Raw genomic sequence first — 16,280 nt, 5'->3', positions numbered from 1 at the left:
GTCTTAGGGTTTTTCTTGGTTTTTGGAAAATTAATTACTTAGTTCATGAGTTTTGAATTATATTATACTTTAGTTCTTGAGTTTTGGGAAATTAATTATCAAGTACCTTTAGTTTTAGTATGTAGTTAAAAATTTTAATGTTTACAATAAATTTAATCTTTCTATAGTTTTAGTATGTAGAATAATTTAGTTTTTATAATTTTAATGTTTACAATAAATTTATTCATTAATAGAAAGATTAAATTATTATATATATAATGTAAAATTTGAGGATTAAATAATTAATTTTTTGAAATTTAAGAATTAAAGTATAAAATAGTGTAAAATTTAGGGATTGAATGATTAATTTTTCAAATTAATGGACTAAAGTGTAATAGAAGATAAGATACGGGGAGCAAATTATAAATTTCCCTTTTATGTAAGTCGAATTTACGACGACACTCCGTATTGGGCAAAATGAGCGATGAAAACGACGTTTCCGCAAAACAGAGGCACAGCCTTAGAGAAGCAGAAAATAATGCCAATCATCCTCATCACCAAAACAAAAGGAATAGTGATAATAGTTCCAGTTCTCGGTCGCCTCTATTATGTTGTTCTTTCTTCTTTCTTCTCCATGGCATTGTGATTGTCCTGCTGCTGCTTCTACCTTAGAAAGCTGAGGAGAGAATATTGCCGACGAAAGAGGATATCGTATGGGTTAAGGATCAGATCCGTGTGAATGGATTGCATATGCAAGAGAACGTTCTCCGTAAGGGCATTAATCCTAGCACTAGGGCTCAGCAACTCGAAGATTTGATTCAGTAAGAGCTCTTTCTCTGTCTTCGGTGTAAATGTATATCTCTGTGTCTTGTGTTTTGGTTGATTAGGTCTTGTCCGGGTGTCAAAAAAGATGTGGTTTTAGAGTAACGCACATGCCAATCTCCCTCAGCTTTAGAAGAATGCGCATATAGTTTGAGTTGAGCTAATCTTTCTGTTCAGTTTTCTACAAGTGCATAGAATTTTGTTTTTTTAAGGATTAGCTTTCTCATTTCTCTCAATTTTTGTGTGATTGAATCAGTGGCTTGTGGACCTAAAATTCATTGAAGTTAATGGTTTGTGTTCTGCTTATGTGAGATTCTTCTTGAAAACTTGTGCATTTTTATTTTATTCTGTGCATATGAATTCTATTACAAATTAAAACCTACGTATTGGATTGCATTTTATTCAGTACCTTAGTCTTGAACACTACCATCGTCTTGAAAGGGATGAGCTCTCTCCAATGGCTGCATTAAGATATGAGCTTCCTTCTCAGGGTTGTCTAAGCAGGCAACCGCTGATTGTGCGAGGAGAAGATATGGAGTTCTTCAAGTTTGGTTCAGGAGTTGGTATGATTTAATGTATGCTAGTGCTGTGTTTCTTCACATGCTTGATAAGCTTTTCTGGGATGGACTAGAAAGGTGAGTAAGTTGAAACCTTATGATGGCCGAATCTTTTGTGTCACATAATATTAAGTTCTGTTTAAGACTGCGAGGTAAGGAATGTATTAAGAGGCTGACGAGTTTGGGGCTTGAGTATTTAGGGAGTTATAGGCATGATAGTTTGCTTTTTAATCACTATGAAATTTCGTTTGAGTTTAAACGGTTCAAAACTTGAGAGGTTTAGAATATAGTTTCTTGGTTTTGATTTTGGGTAATTCTGATCCAAGATTGAAGCTATCCTGGCTATTGTAGGCAAGTTGTTTTTGTTTCCGATTATTTACCTCTACATTTCTCTGAGGCTAGCTCTTCATCATTCGGTTGATAGTTGTAAGTAGATAGGAGCGTCAATGATGTTGAAGATTTTTTTTTTATCAAAGTAGATCATCTGTTTGTAGACAAAGTCAAAGAATTCTCCAGGTGGAAAATTTTATGAACTTGATTTTAAGTCGATGCTAGTGCTTGCATTTCAACTAAAGGTGATTGAAAAGGACTTGTTCTTCACAGCTTTGGCTTGAAGCCATTGACGAAAAAGTTTTTATTGTAGGAAGCACGAGAAGAGTCCAATTGCTAACGAAGTAATGTGCTGTTTTGGAAGATTGATTTTAATCGCTTAGGTTTAATGTATTCTTTGGTTGGTATTGAGAGTATGCAATTTGCAGGTGCTTATTACAGTAGTCAAAGTTTAGGGATCCCTCTGTTAAGAGATAAACAGCTTGTAGCATTATGGGGTTCTATTATGTAATTTTAGTCATATTTTCCATTCATGGAGAAATAGTAATTGCATAAACTTTCTTTTCTTCTTCCTTCAGCATGCTCATTTGTGAAGTAATCAAGAAATTCCAGCATGAAGTTGCCCTCACACTCGGTAATCATTTCATATCATCATTATGTCCTGATTCGATAGTTCTCTAACTTGGATGGCTTAAATTAATTTAGTGTTCAAAGAAATTAGAAGCTGCACTTTAGCCTACATCATAGCTACCTTAACAGTAAGATCTGTAATAATTCAGTCTGAAATGAGCCAGTATTTGCTGTTGTTGTTTCTGTTGCTTAAAGAGGGATTATAGTTAGAGGACTGCTGGTATGATTTTTCTGACGAGCACAGATAATTCATAATTGTAGGTGGATTTTTTTGAATTTGGGGAGCAGGACAAAATTTCATGAATCTTGAAACTAGATTCTGAACTAAAAAACTGATGATGATCGTACTGTTTTCAAGATGGCCTTCTGATACACTTTGGCTTTTTGATGTTACTTAAAACACGTTTGAGCCTGTAAATTTTATTAAAATTGAAATATATAAATATCTGATTCAGAAGTTTTCCTGCATTTTTCAATAAGCTTTCCTTTTTAAGCAGTTTCATGGTGTTCCTATGTCTAAGTCTTCATTTATTTTTCCTTGGACATATACCTGAATATTTTATAAATGCTGGATATTTTGGTCAATATTCAATCCTAACCCTGATTTCCACTCTTTTAAACTCTCATAGTGACCAACGATTTAAAGCAATATCTTAAAAAAGTGCTGGTTAAAAAGTAGTTTTAAATAAATTAGAGTCAAAAAGATTGATATCCACTGAAGTGGGATTACACACTTTTCTGATCTGGAAGAAACAGTGGCGTGGAATATGTCCTTTGCAGCAATAAAAACTCATGCTTGATATCATTCTCATTCGGAATTGAGACACTCTTAGCAAATGCGTTCTTGTGCAGTTGTGCTTGCTTATGACTTAATAAGAAAGATAGATGCTTTTACTATTTTTAATCGAGTGCACTTGTTTGCAAGTTGTGGACATAAAATAGTGCAATCCCTAAAGCATCTAGCCAGTGCATCATCCAGAAAGCCTATAGCCATTCTTTCTTTCCATAGCAGAAAGCTTTCTAATCTTCTCTTTAACCAAGACTAAAGCAAGCCCAACATGTTTGACCCTTCTTTACCAAGAAGTGATTTCAATTTTCATCAAAGTTGTGTTGTACCAAATTGTCAAAATACTCTTAGTCTGGTGGCTGATTATAGTGTTGCTTACCATATTAACAGTCACTTTTGTTGACATACTTTCTGTTTCCAAAGCATTTAATTTCCTAGTAATGTTAAGGCAAATTGTTCATAAATCAACCACCAAAGATCATTGATAATGGTGGAGTCTACTAGGAAGGAAGGAGATCTTAAATTGAATTCAATAAAATATTTTTAATAGCCTATTTTCTTTTGTTAATTTTGCTCTCAAAGTATGTTATATTGTGCTCATTCTCAAAAGGAGTGGTGGCTGACTAACTGGCTCCTTCATGCTAATGCAAGGTATCGCGGTACATATTCTTAATCTAGACAGCATCTCATTTCGCTTGCAAGGACCATCTTCAAGGGGGACAAACTTTTAATTGTAATTAAAAAAAAAAAATTAAAATTTATAGCTTAAAGTAGCTCACAATATTAACTGTATATTTATGGACTCGCTAGTATTTGTCTTCTAGTATAAGAAATTAAGAGTTTAATTCATGAAATTCTCTTTTTCTTCTTTTCAAAAGTTCAAAGAAATGTTTATTTTCAAAGAAATGTTTATTATTTTATTTTTACACAGCTAAATTTTAATAAACCTATTCAAAGGTAGGTAAACAAGATATTTTTTCAATCTTGGAAGTCAATTTCATTGTATCAGGGGTTTTCTATGAGCCCAAAGTCCACTTTAACATTTAGCAAAAAAGAAAGTGTAGTTCATGCTTATGGGGTTTCAACAGAAAATGGGCCTGAAATACACTGACTTGACTAGGCAGTGATTTTTGTTAGAAAATTAGGTTAGTGGGCAAAGACTTAATGTCAATTAGCAAATCAACTTGACTGGATTTCTACTAGTTTTGTGTAAGTATTTGGAAGGATAATGGAGTTTATAATACAGGATTAAAAAAATATATATGGGTTTAGTAGAAAATTGGCCTCTCCATTAATTGATATAAAAATTGATTATTATGAGGTTTCAAAGTGGAGTAGAAAGCAACAATACATGCATTGCATGAACCAATCTTTGATTCTAACACCCACATGGCTTTGGATGATATGCAACTCATGGCTCCTAAAAGCAACAAATAAACAAAGTTAAGAGTGATAGTGCTGGTGTGCTAACTCCAAACTACTTCTACCATCCAAAAAGACTAGGTAAGAAATGGGTCCCATAATAATTAACATTTTAATGTCTCAAAAAATACATATAATTATAATTTTTTTTTCTTTTTCCTTTTTATATTTTATGATTTGCATATATCCACCCTTTTTGAGTATTCCCTAAGCATTGCTGGTGCAAACTTGCTCATCAACACATGCAACATTATTACTTGAATGAAGGAACACATGCACCTTTATGATTAGAGCATTGATATAAATTGCCTCATGCCTAATCTGCATAAATTTTATTTCACTCTTTATTGTTTGTTATTTATATTTATTTACTTTTTAGATAATTCTTTTTGTCTTCTTTATTTTTATGCAGTACCTACAAGCTAAAACATATTAAATAATGAAATTTATTGTGAAGATAAAAAAAAAAAATTTATGCGAAACTAAAAATATGACATCATTTTGATTTAATAATTTTAGATTTAAAGCATGGATTTTTAAAACAAATATTAAAAAAAAAATGTATGAAATTCAATATGGTAATTTATTATGCAACTGCTAATGAATAATCTTCACAAAATTTCATTATTGTGAAGCTATAAAAAACAGCTGAATAAGAACGCCCCAACTGCCAAAACTGCTATATAAGCAAGATGTAATTAAAGTTAAATATGCTAGCTTATAACTGATGCAACTCTTTAGTCATTTTATATTACTTTGTGTACCTGTTGGTGAAACCCTAGCTACATCAATTGATCCATCAAGCAAAATAAAAGCATGTTATGCAATTAGCAAGATTTTTTATTTTAAAATCTTAATGAAGGAATTAACTCACTTAATTGGTTGATATACATTTTTCAGGTCTTCAGCCAACATAAATATTTTATTTATCAATTTATTTTAATTAATTATTTTTACTCCCTCTCTCTAATTGTTCAACCAAGCTGATGGGCGCATTTATATGCTCTAAAAAGGGCACAACCTTTGCCTTTGGCTTTTGATTAATTTACATCATAAGTCATCATGTCTTTTCTCTCTCTCTCTCTCTCTCTCTCTCTCTCTCTCTCTCTCTCTCTCTCTACAGTATTAATAATTATATTTAAATTATATATCTTTGTTAAGAACCTGTTGAATAAACATGTATAAGATTGAGCATATATCAAGCAAATGGTAAAAGGTCATTCTAGTGCTTCACAAAATATGCAACACCCCATATTTTACTGGACTGTTATCATATGTTGTTCAAGAATTTCAATTCTAACATCTCCATTTTCATTTTTAATTAAAAGAAAGAAATTCATGTCCACTTTTAGATATATATATATATATATATATATATATATATATATATATATATATATATATATATATATATATTTGAATTAATTTTTCACCTAAAGAGTAAAGCATCATGTACCTAATTAATCAACTAATTAATGAAGCTACTTTTGAAGATTTTTCAATTTGTTGTCTGTGGAATGAAGCAAAAGAAATTCCCCAAAGCATTACATTTGTAAAGGTAGCTTGGAAATGGAAGTCAATATAAAAATCCCTTGGGTAGTGACAAAGGAAGGAATGTGGAAACTTTTTTGGAAGATTGGATCAAATGAGCAGTGGTGAATCAGCGGTCAAGTCTAGATAAACTAACTAATTGTCCAACCCATGGTGGTTCCAATTCAGGAGAAGAGCTTGACCAAGCATAAAGCCAAAGCATATATAGGGCATCTTATCCAAGTGTGTTGATATTAATGTTAAAGGGCATCGCAGGTTAGGAGTAGTGGCCTAATCTTTCCTCGTAAGGCGTCTAGTTGTCCATTGGAGCACCTCTTTTGGAGGGACAGCACTCTTCACTCTCAAGTGAAGTTTCTGTGGACAATTAAGCATTAGCCAGTAGTAATATATAATATGCCAATAAAGAAGCTAGCTAAGCTTACACTACTACTAATACCTCTCTCTCTCTCTCTCTCTCTCTCTCTCTCTCTTTTCTATGCCTACATATATAAATTATAGTATATGTGGATGCTTGTCTGTGTATAACTTTTAGGTACAACGTATCACACTCTGGTTGTTGGACGTCTCTTCTCAACCCAATCTTTTCCCTCTAGGGGTTTTCAGGGCCAATGTTGCCAACCTGCCAAAAATATTAATTGCTAGCCCTAATATACACAAATCTATTCAACAAAAAAACAGTTCAGGCTGGCATGTCTCAAGTCACCAATTACAGGAGTGCCTAATTTAATTAACTAGTAGTACAAATGCTATTTTCATTTAGCTTTTGGATTTTACTTGCAATTAATAATATAATATTTATTTATTTTTTCTCGAATTCTTATTTGATTTTGTTCAACTACTATCTACAAATTTGTAATTAAATTTAAATTTATTATTTTCAATTTCCTTTTTTATTATTAAAATTTACTTTGAAACGCCTAATATTCCATTTCATATCTGCTCCTCATATACCCGCAAAATAAGCTAAGTTATTCAGTGATCTGCCTTCAATGATCTTTCAAACCTCAAAACAAGTTAAATAGAATCTTAATGTATCACTTTATAATATATGTATACTTGAAGTTGTTAATCAATAATTGGGTTGGCTCCCACACAATGCCACACACACACACACACCACATATAATGAATTTGCATGCACATGTTGATTACAGGTATTTAATCCACAAAAGCAGCAGATAATATGCTCTAATTTTCTTCATAATGATAATTTTAGTGGAAATGATTTTCTCTCTGATGCATAAAATAAAAATTTACAGCCAGAAAATGAAGGAGAGTGCCGGCAAGAAGGGCACAAAGGAAGGGATTTCTTGCAAAGAAGATATGACTAATGGGTGCCCTAATAAGACATTCATACCCTAATAAGACATTCACTCTACGGTTAGTGCAAGGAAAGCCAGCAGCCGGCTAATTGCTTTGCTTTCTCTCTCTCTCTCTCTTTCATGCTCTTTTCATCACACAAAGGCCGGCATTCTCATTCTCTACAGTATGGCAATGCTAATGCTGACATTGTTGCTCAACTCTCAGCATTAGCTAGGTAATCTCCTCATTTTCTTTAATTTCTGTTTTATATTTGGATGTAGGGCTATATAATTTTTTGATGCTTGGTGAGAGTGTGCGTGTGATGAAGATTAGGGCTATTCGTTAATAGCAAGACAAAGGAAGGAATACTTAGTGAGGGGTGGGGCAGTTGTAAGTAGGTTCTTGAGCAGTAGAGGATGCTCAAGTGGACAAATATTAGCCCTTGGATTGAAGATGGCGTAGGATTCTCAAGTTGAGTACACGTGCTGCTCTCACTTTTTTCTCTTTCTCTCTCTCTCTCTCTCTCTGTCTCTCTCTTTCCTTTTACCTTTTTTTATCTTTGCTTTCATGCATAGATTTCTCCTCCTAAGTATAGTGAACTTATAGTTGTGGAGAGAGAAAGAAGGAGTCACTTGCTCTGTCTCTCTCTCTCTCTGTCTTAGTATTTCTTCTTTGGCTTCGTTCATTGCTATCATTAACAACAAAGGCAATGTTGGAGAGACTATAGAGATTGGGAATTTAGATCCTAAGATTGCAACTTTCAGGATAGATTCTGGCAAACTGAAAGGAGTTCTACTTGAAAGTGGAAGTCCTGAGGAATTTCAACTCCTTCCGAAACTTGCGAGGAGCCAGCCTAGTGTTGATAAATCCAAGCTTCAGAAAGCATCTTCAGTTGAGGAGGTGCTAGAAATAGCTCAGGAATCCCTACAAGCTGCAACAAAATTGAAGAGCAAACCGTTCAGAAATTTATAGGTAAAGCTTTCCCCAATTTTTTTTTTTTCTATAAAGAGTATATAATCTCATTTTATAAATATCGTCAAAAGTTGTTCTAAAAAGAATTGCCATTTTGATTTGCTAAAAGCCTTCTAGATTATTTACTCATTCATGTTAGAGTATTTTTTTATACACTTTTTTATTTGTTTTCTAATAAAATATGAATTTTTTTTATATTTTAAATTTAAAATAACCAATTATTTTAATACTATGAACATGAATTCAAATATATATTTACAATACAAAATTTTACTTCACAATTTATGTCTGATGCATCAATATTCTTCATGGAGGGTCATTCTTCTTGGTCAGTCGATACTTTATTCTGGAACCCATCCTTTGTTTTAAGCTGAAAGATTTTGCTAGAAGATGCTTTATGCACATAGAGAGAGAGAGAGAGGGAAAGAGAGAGAGAGAGGTGCTCCTTATAATTTCACAAATTTTTGCAATCAATGGTTTCTAGGAAAAATGGATTGCTTTTGATCTTCTGGATGTCCCAACTAGGTAATTAGTCCATTGCATAACTTATTTGATTAGTCTTAAGTTTTGCTGTTAAATTGTCAATAAAATATTTGCTAAAATATTAGTCGTATTTTCTCTGTTCCAACAACAAAAGCAATAGGCCCACAAGCATTTCCAATTTTATCTTTTTTTTTTCCTCTTCAAAATTTATGTTTTATCTCTCTTTTTACATCTAGATCTTTTTCTTGTTGCAGAATTCTGTGAAATCTAAGATATGGGTACTTGTCCAATCAGCTCAGAAAGATGATCCAACACAATTTATTCTCCGGATTTGAACTTTCACCTTGTTTTTTCTGATCTGGGTACTCGTCTTATTGTCTTTTTCACTGGGGTCCTCTGTTTCATTACCATTTGGGCCCGCAGTTTAAGTGTAATTTGTCCGATCTTGTTTTCTTCTTTCTTCAATTTCTGTGATTCAAATCCATGGAAGAAGACCAAGAATTGAGACATGTGTGCAAGTTCTGCAGCAAGAGCTTCTCATGTGGTAGATCCTTGGGTGGTCACATGAGATCTCACATGATTAATGACATTTCAGCTCAAGCTGATGGTACTAAGCTCACCAAGAAAAAGCTCCCATCTCTCCCCAACGATAGTGGAGCTAATAACAATACCACTTGCACCGAAACTATTGGTTATGGCCTCAGAGAAAATCCAAAGAAGACTTGGAGACTTGCAGATCATTCAAGTGAAGATACTTCACTCCTTGACAAACCCTGCAAAGAGTGTGGCAAAGTATTTCAATCTTGGAAAGCTTTGTTCGGTCACCTGAAGTGTCACACACTAGAGAAAGAAAAAGTGTCAAACGATAATAGCCAGGAGGAGCAGCAAGATTCTTGGACCAGTGCTAATAACCAGAAGCTGCTCATGGACAGCCAATCTGACAACGAAACTGTTGCTCCTAATCGAAGAAAGAGATCAAAAAGGAGAATAAGGTACATGGGTGCTGAAAATTCTTCTTCCCTGTCTTTTGCTAATAATACATCCTCCTCTGTTTCTGAAATTGAGCAAGAACAAGAAGAGGTTGCCATGTGCTTGATGATGCTTTCTAGGGATGTTGGTCGGTGGGGTGGCTTGAATTCTGTTGCTGAGTCCTCTGATAACAATTCTGTGTTTCTTGAAACTAGTTTGGTTAATTCTAAAACTGAAGGTAAGCCTTCTGTTTGCATTGGTACTAAGACTGTGAAAGTGAAAACACTTGGTAAGAAGTTGGAGAATGGCAAATTTGAGGATGATGAGGATTTCAAAGTTGAAAACAGAAATTCAGAATTCTTTGCTTCTGGGAATTCAAGAAAAGGGTTTGGTAAGAGTGATAAAGCCAAGAAGTCTGAGCTAGATGATGAGCGTGGACCTGAGAATTCTAGAGTTAAATTGGGCAAGAATTTGACCAGGGAAACTAATTTGGATCAAGCTGGAATGGTTCCTAAGTATAGTTCAAGCAAGAGAAAGTTGAGCGACACTTTTGATCCTGAATTGAAGTCAGATTACTTGAAGAAGATAACAACCAATGCTTCAGATTCTGAAGTTTGCAAGAACTCTGATAGAAACAGCAGATTTGAGTGTACTACCTGCAATAAGGTATTCCACTCTTACCAAGCTCTAGGAGGCCATAGAGCTAGCCGCAAAAAGACCAAAGGTTGCTTTGCATCAAGAATTGACAGCATTGAAACTGAACTACCTCCTGATCTAACAGCAGATAGTAAGCTCATCAAATCCATCAAAAATGAGATTTCTACTGATCACTTGGCCATAGATTGTGACAACAAGGCTGAGACAAGTTATGGGGCAAAGAAGAGTAATGGACATGAGTGCCCTATTTGTCTTAAGGTGTTCCCATCAGGACAAGCATTGGGTGGTCACAAGAGGTCTCATCTAGTGGGGGTTACTGAGACTAAAAAGAACCAGATTAATGCAATCCAAGAACCAATTCCACCCATTAGAGACTTGCTTGATCTTAATCTTCCTGCTCCTGTTGAAGAAGAAGGCAACGGGCTTATGGGGTTTAATCCATGGTGGATTGGAAGCAGCCACAAGCATGAATCCCTTGTAGGTTTGATCTCTAACTGAATTCTCTAATCCAGGCCAAGCATGGTTTTCAATAAAAAGGTTCAAGAGTGTAAAGATTCATTCATTTTTTTTTAAGATTTAGAAATTAGCTAATTGCTCTTAGTAGCTTTTTCCTTAGGCTTACTTCACATTCCAATCCCACAAAAATCAAATGTTAAACTCTTTTTTATGACTTCATTTCCTTTATGTTTTCCTTTTTCATGGTTTCAAACAAATCCAGGCGCATTAATCTCTTGAGCCTGGAAACTACAAAACTGTAATTGATTGTCATTTTACTGTACCACATTTGAAATGTATTCGCTCAATTAAAAAGCTGTTTGTTTCCTGGTTAATAATTTTTCTTGGCATCAAAGAGAAATGAGTGAGGTGTTGAAATTTAGGATGGGTGAGTGAAGTCATGAGAGGATAAATGCATTTTTATAATGCACACAAGGATAGCATATGAGCTCAAAAGGTGGTTGTTTAGTCACCTACCGTAAAACATGACAACCCATCTTACTACTCTCTCTCATATTCAATAAGTTATTGCTATACTTAGCAAACAGCCAATGCGTTCTTGTGCAGTTGTGCTTGCTTATGACTTACGAGAAAGAGAGATGCTTTTACTATTTTTAATTAAGTGCACTTGTTAAGTTTTGCACATAAAATAGTGCAATCCCTATAGCATCTAGCCAGTGCATTACCCAAAAAGTAGTAGAGAGCTTTCTAATCTTCTCTTTAAACAAGACTAAAGCAAGCCCAACATGTTGGACACTCCTTTGCCTAGGAATGATTTAAATTTTCATCAAAATTGGGCTTTACCAAATTGTCAAAATACTAGTCTAGTGGCTGATTATAGTTTTGCTTACCATATTAACGGTCACTTTTGTTGGCACACTTTCTGTTTCCAAAGCATTTAATTTCTTAGAAATATTGAGTCAAATTGTTCATAAATCAACCACCAAAGGTCATTGATAATGGTGGAAGCTACATGGAAGGAAGGAAATCTCAAATTGACTTTAAAAAAGATTTTTAATAGTCTCATTCTCAAAAGGAGTGGCGGCTGACTAACTGGCTCCTTTATGCTAATGCAAGGTATTGTGTGTTACATATTCTTAATAGCATCTCATTTTGCTTGCAAGAATCTTCTTCAAGGAGGACAAATAAAAAAATTAAAATTTCATAGCTTAAAGTAGCTCACAATATTGATTATATATTTATAAACCCACTAGTACTTCTCTCCAAATATATATATATATATATATATATATATAAAGAAAAGAGTTAATTCATGAAATTCTCTTTTTCTTCTTTTTGAAAATTCAAAAGAAACGTTTATTATTTTATTTTTACACACCTAAATTTTAGCAACCCTACTCAAAGGTAGGTAAACAAGATATTTTTTTTTCCAATCTTGGAAGTCAATTTCAATTATGAGGGGTTTTCTATGAGCCCAAAGTTCACTGTTGCATTTAGCAAAAAAAAAAAAAAATCATGCTTTTATGGGGTTTCAACAGAAAATGGGCTTGAAATGCACTGACTTGACAGAATAGTGATTTTTGTTAGAAAATTAGGTTAGTGGGCAAAGACTTAATGTCAATTAACAAATCAACTTGACTGAGCTTCTACCAGTTTTGGGATGTATTTAGAAGGATAATGGAGTTTATAATTCGGGTTAAGAAAAATATATATGGGTTTAGTAGAAAATTGGCCTCTCCATTAATTGACATAGAAATTCATTATTATGAGGGATCAACGTGGGGTGGAAAGCAACCATACATGTCTTGCATGTACCAATCTTTGATTCTAACACCCACTTGACTTTAGATAAGGAATGTGCAACTCATGGCTAGCTATCCTAGCTAAAAGCAACAAATAAACAAAGTTAAAGAGTGATAATGCTGGTGTGCTAACTCCAAACTACTTCTACCATCCAAGAAAATTAAAAAAAAAAAAAAAGGTAAGAAATGGGTTCCATAGTAATTAGCATTTTAATTTCTCAAAAATATATATAATTATAATTTTTTTCTTTTTATTTTTTTTTATTTGCATATCACCCATTTTAAGTATTCCCTAAGCATTGCTGGTGCAACTTGCTCATCAACACATGCAACATTATTACTTGAATGAAGGAACACATGCACCTTTATAATTAGAGCATATATATATATAAAACAAAGTGTTGGATATGTGGATGCTTCACGAATAAATAAATAATTATTTATATAAAAAAATTCCATGCATTAAAATCAAGAATTCAAGATATCTCATGCCTAATCTGCACAAATTTTATTCACTTTTTATTGTTTGTTATTTATATTTACTTTTCTACTTTTTAGAAATGATGAAGGATATAATACTACTTTTTGCCTTTTTGATTTTTATGCAGGTAAAAATAAAAAATTTATTATAAAAATTATTATAAAAAATTTATCCTCACCTAAAACCTATCAAATAATAAAATTTATTGTGAAGGTAAAAAATTATGCAAAACTAAAAATATGGTAATTAATTATGCAACTGCTAATGAATGATCTTCATCAAATTTCATTATTTTCATTTCATTATTGTGAGGCTACAAAAAGCTGCTGAATAAGAATGCCCCAACTGCCAAGACTGCTATATAAGCAAGATGTGATTAAAGCCAAATATGCTAGCTTACAACTGATGCAACTCTTTAATCATTTTATATCACTTGTGTACATGTTGGTGAAACCCCAGCTACATCAATTGATCCATCAAGCAAAATAAGGCAGCTTATACAATTAGCAAGATTTTTTTTTTTTTTAATTTTAACGAAGGAATTAATTCACTCAATTGGTTGATAAACATTTTTCACATCTTCAGCCAACATAAATATTTTATTTATTTATCTATTTATTTTAATTAATCTTTTTACTCCCTCTCCCTAGTTGTTCAACCAAGCTGATGGGCGCATTACATGCTCTAAAAGGGCACAATCTTTTTTAACTTTGGCTTTGATTAATTTATACGATTAGTTTATATATATATATATATATATAATACTGTAGAGAGAGAGAGAGAGAGAGACAACATAATAAACTAGCAAGTATACTTAAATTATATATCTTGGAGGAGATGAATAAACTTGTATAAAAATGACCATATATCAGGCAACTGGTAAAAAGTCATTCTAGTGCTTCATAAAATATGCAACACACCTTCATATTTTACTGAACTGTTATCATATGTTGTTCAAGAATTTCAATTGTAACATCTCCATTTTCATTTTTAACTAAAAGCATGAAATTCATGTCCACTTTTAATGGATATATATTTGAATTAATTTTTCACCTCAAGGGGCATAGCATCATGTACCTAATTAAGCTACTTTTGAAGATTTTTCAATTTGTTGTCTGTGGAATGATGCGAAAGAAATTCTCAAAGCTTTACACTTGTAAAGGTAGCTTGGAACTGGAAGTCGATATAAACATCCCAAGGTTGGGTGGTGACATGAAGATTGGAGCAAATAAGCAGTGGTGAATCAGTGGTCATATCAATGTCTAGAAAAACCAACTAATTGTCCAACCCAGGGTGGTTCCAATTCAGGAGAAGAGCTTGACCAAGCATAAAGCCATTGCATATATACAAGGCATCTTATCCAAGTGTGTTGATATAAATGTTACAGGGCATGGCAGGCTAGGATTAGTGGCCTAATCATCCTCGTAAGGTGTCTAGTTGTCCATTGGAACATCACTTTTGGAGGGACAGCACTCTTCACTCTCAAGTGAAGTTTCTCTGGACAATTAAGCATTACCAGTAGTAATATATAATATGCCAAAAAAGAAGCTAGCTAAGCTTACACTACTACTACCTCTCTCTCTTTTATATGAATACATAAATATAACAATATATATGTATATATGGATGCTTGTCTGTGTGTAACTTTAAGGTACAACATATCACACTCTAGTTGTTGGACATCTCTTCTCAACCCAACCTTTTCCCTCTAGGGGTTTTCAGGGCCAATGTTGCCAAGCTGCCAAAAATATTAATTGCTAGCCCTAATATACACAAATCTATTCAACAAAAAAACAATTCAGGCTGGCATGTCTTAAGTCAACAATTAGAGGAGTGCCTAATTTAATTAATTAGTAGCACAAATGCTGTTTTCATTTAGCTTTTGGATATTAATTGCAATTAATAATATATGTAATATTTAATTTCTTTCTAGAGTACTTATTGGGTTTTGTTCAACTGGTACCTATAAGTTTGTAATTAACTTTAAATTATTATTTTCAATTTCTTTTATTATTATTGAAATTAACTTTAAAATACCTAATATTTTATTATTTTATGATCCTCATATACAAGCATAATAAACTACATTGTTCAGTGACCTGCCTTCAGTGATCTTTCAAGCCTCAGACACTAGAATCTTAATTTATTACTTTATAATATATATACTTGAAGTTGTTAATCAATAATTGGGTTGGCTCTCACATAATGCTACTCACACTACATATAATAATGAATGTGCATGAGCATGTTGGTTACAAATATTTAATCCACAAATTAAAAGCAGCAGATAATATGCTTTAATTTTATTTATAATGATAACTTTTGTGGAAAAGAACTTCTCACTGGTGCATAAAATAAAAACTTACAGCTAGAAAATGAAGGAGAGTGCCGGCAAGAAGGCCACAAAGCAAGGGATTTCTTGCAAAGAAGATATGATTAATTAATGGCTGCCCTAATAAGACATTCACTCTACGGTTAGTGCTAGGAAAGCTAGCAGCCGGCTAATTGCTTTGCTTTCTTTCTCTCTCTCCCTCTTTCATGCTCATCTCTTCACACAAAGGCCGGCATTCTCACTCTCTACAGTTTGGCAATGCTGACTTTGTTGCTCAACTCTCAACATTAGGTTGCCGCTCCTTTTGGTTAGTGCTTTTTGGCTTGGTTTTCAGTTGAAGCCTCCTCTGCCTTTGTTTCTTCTAATAATAAAATTACTCATATTAGCTGGCTAATCTCTTCATTTTCTTTAATTTCTGTTTTATATTTCAGTGTGGGTTATATAATTTTTTAATATACCGAAAATTTAAATTCAAAACCTTATAATCTAAAAAGTGACTCAAAACCTAATAAGACATTCGCTCGAATTAAAACTCTAAATATAAATATTTATGTCTTAGATCTATAATAGACCAAATTTAAGTAAGTTATTTTTCTCAAAATAATATATTTCTTTATATTGATCATGAATAACAAAAAAAAAAAATACTTATCTATTACTAGTTTAGTCTGCCTCCGTCCAAATCTATAATTTTTCCTTCTTACAAAAAGTTAAAATTTCAACATCCAAGCCTAACATTTTCACCATGG

General features: G+C 33.1%; 1 protein-coding gene across 7 annotated transcripts; it reads left to right on the top strand.

The window, feature by feature from the left end:
- The first annotated feature begins 162 nt into the window (after positions 1 to 162).
- LOC110656938 (uncharacterized) lies at positions 163 to 11,238 on the top strand. 7 transcript variants are annotated; one of them, XR_002495250.2, is made up of 4 exons: positions 194 to 1,108; positions 1,208 to 1,436; positions 2,267 to 2,322; positions 2,580 to 2,814. XR_002495250.2 is itself a non-coding variant. In XM_058139747.1 (3 exons), the coding sequence occupies exon 3, from the start codon at positions 9,318 to 9,320 to the stop codon at positions 10,956 to 10,958; it is 1,641 nt and encodes a 546-aa protein (XP_057995730.1). In that variant the 5' UTR covers positions 179 to 800; positions 7,337 to 8,351; positions 9,089 to 9,317; the 3' UTR covers positions 10,959 to 11,238. The 7 variants fall into 7 exon arrangements, 1 of the variants encoding a protein (XP_057995730.1); XM_058139747.1 differs by lacking the exons at positions 1,208 to 1,436; positions 2,267 to 2,322; positions 2,580 to 2,814 and adding exons at positions 7,337 to 8,351; positions 9,089 to 11,238 and having other exon boundaries at positions 179 to 800; XR_009145630.1 differs by lacking the exons at positions 2,267 to 2,322; positions 2,580 to 2,814 and having other exon boundaries at positions 184 to 800; positions 1,058 to 1,108; positions 1,208 to 1,995.
- Positions 11,239 to 16,280: the final 5,042 nt, after the last annotated feature.

This window comes from Hevea brasiliensis, chromosome 17 (genome assembly GCF_030052815.1).
Source record: "Hevea brasiliensis isolate MT/VB/25A 57/8 chromosome 17, ASM3005281v1, whole genome shotgun sequence".
Taxonomy (NCBI): domain Eukaryota; kingdom Viridiplantae; phylum Streptophyta; class Magnoliopsida; order Malpighiales; family Euphorbiaceae; genus Hevea; species Hevea brasiliensis.
This window is presented reverse-complemented; position numbering and strand designations above follow the sequence as displayed.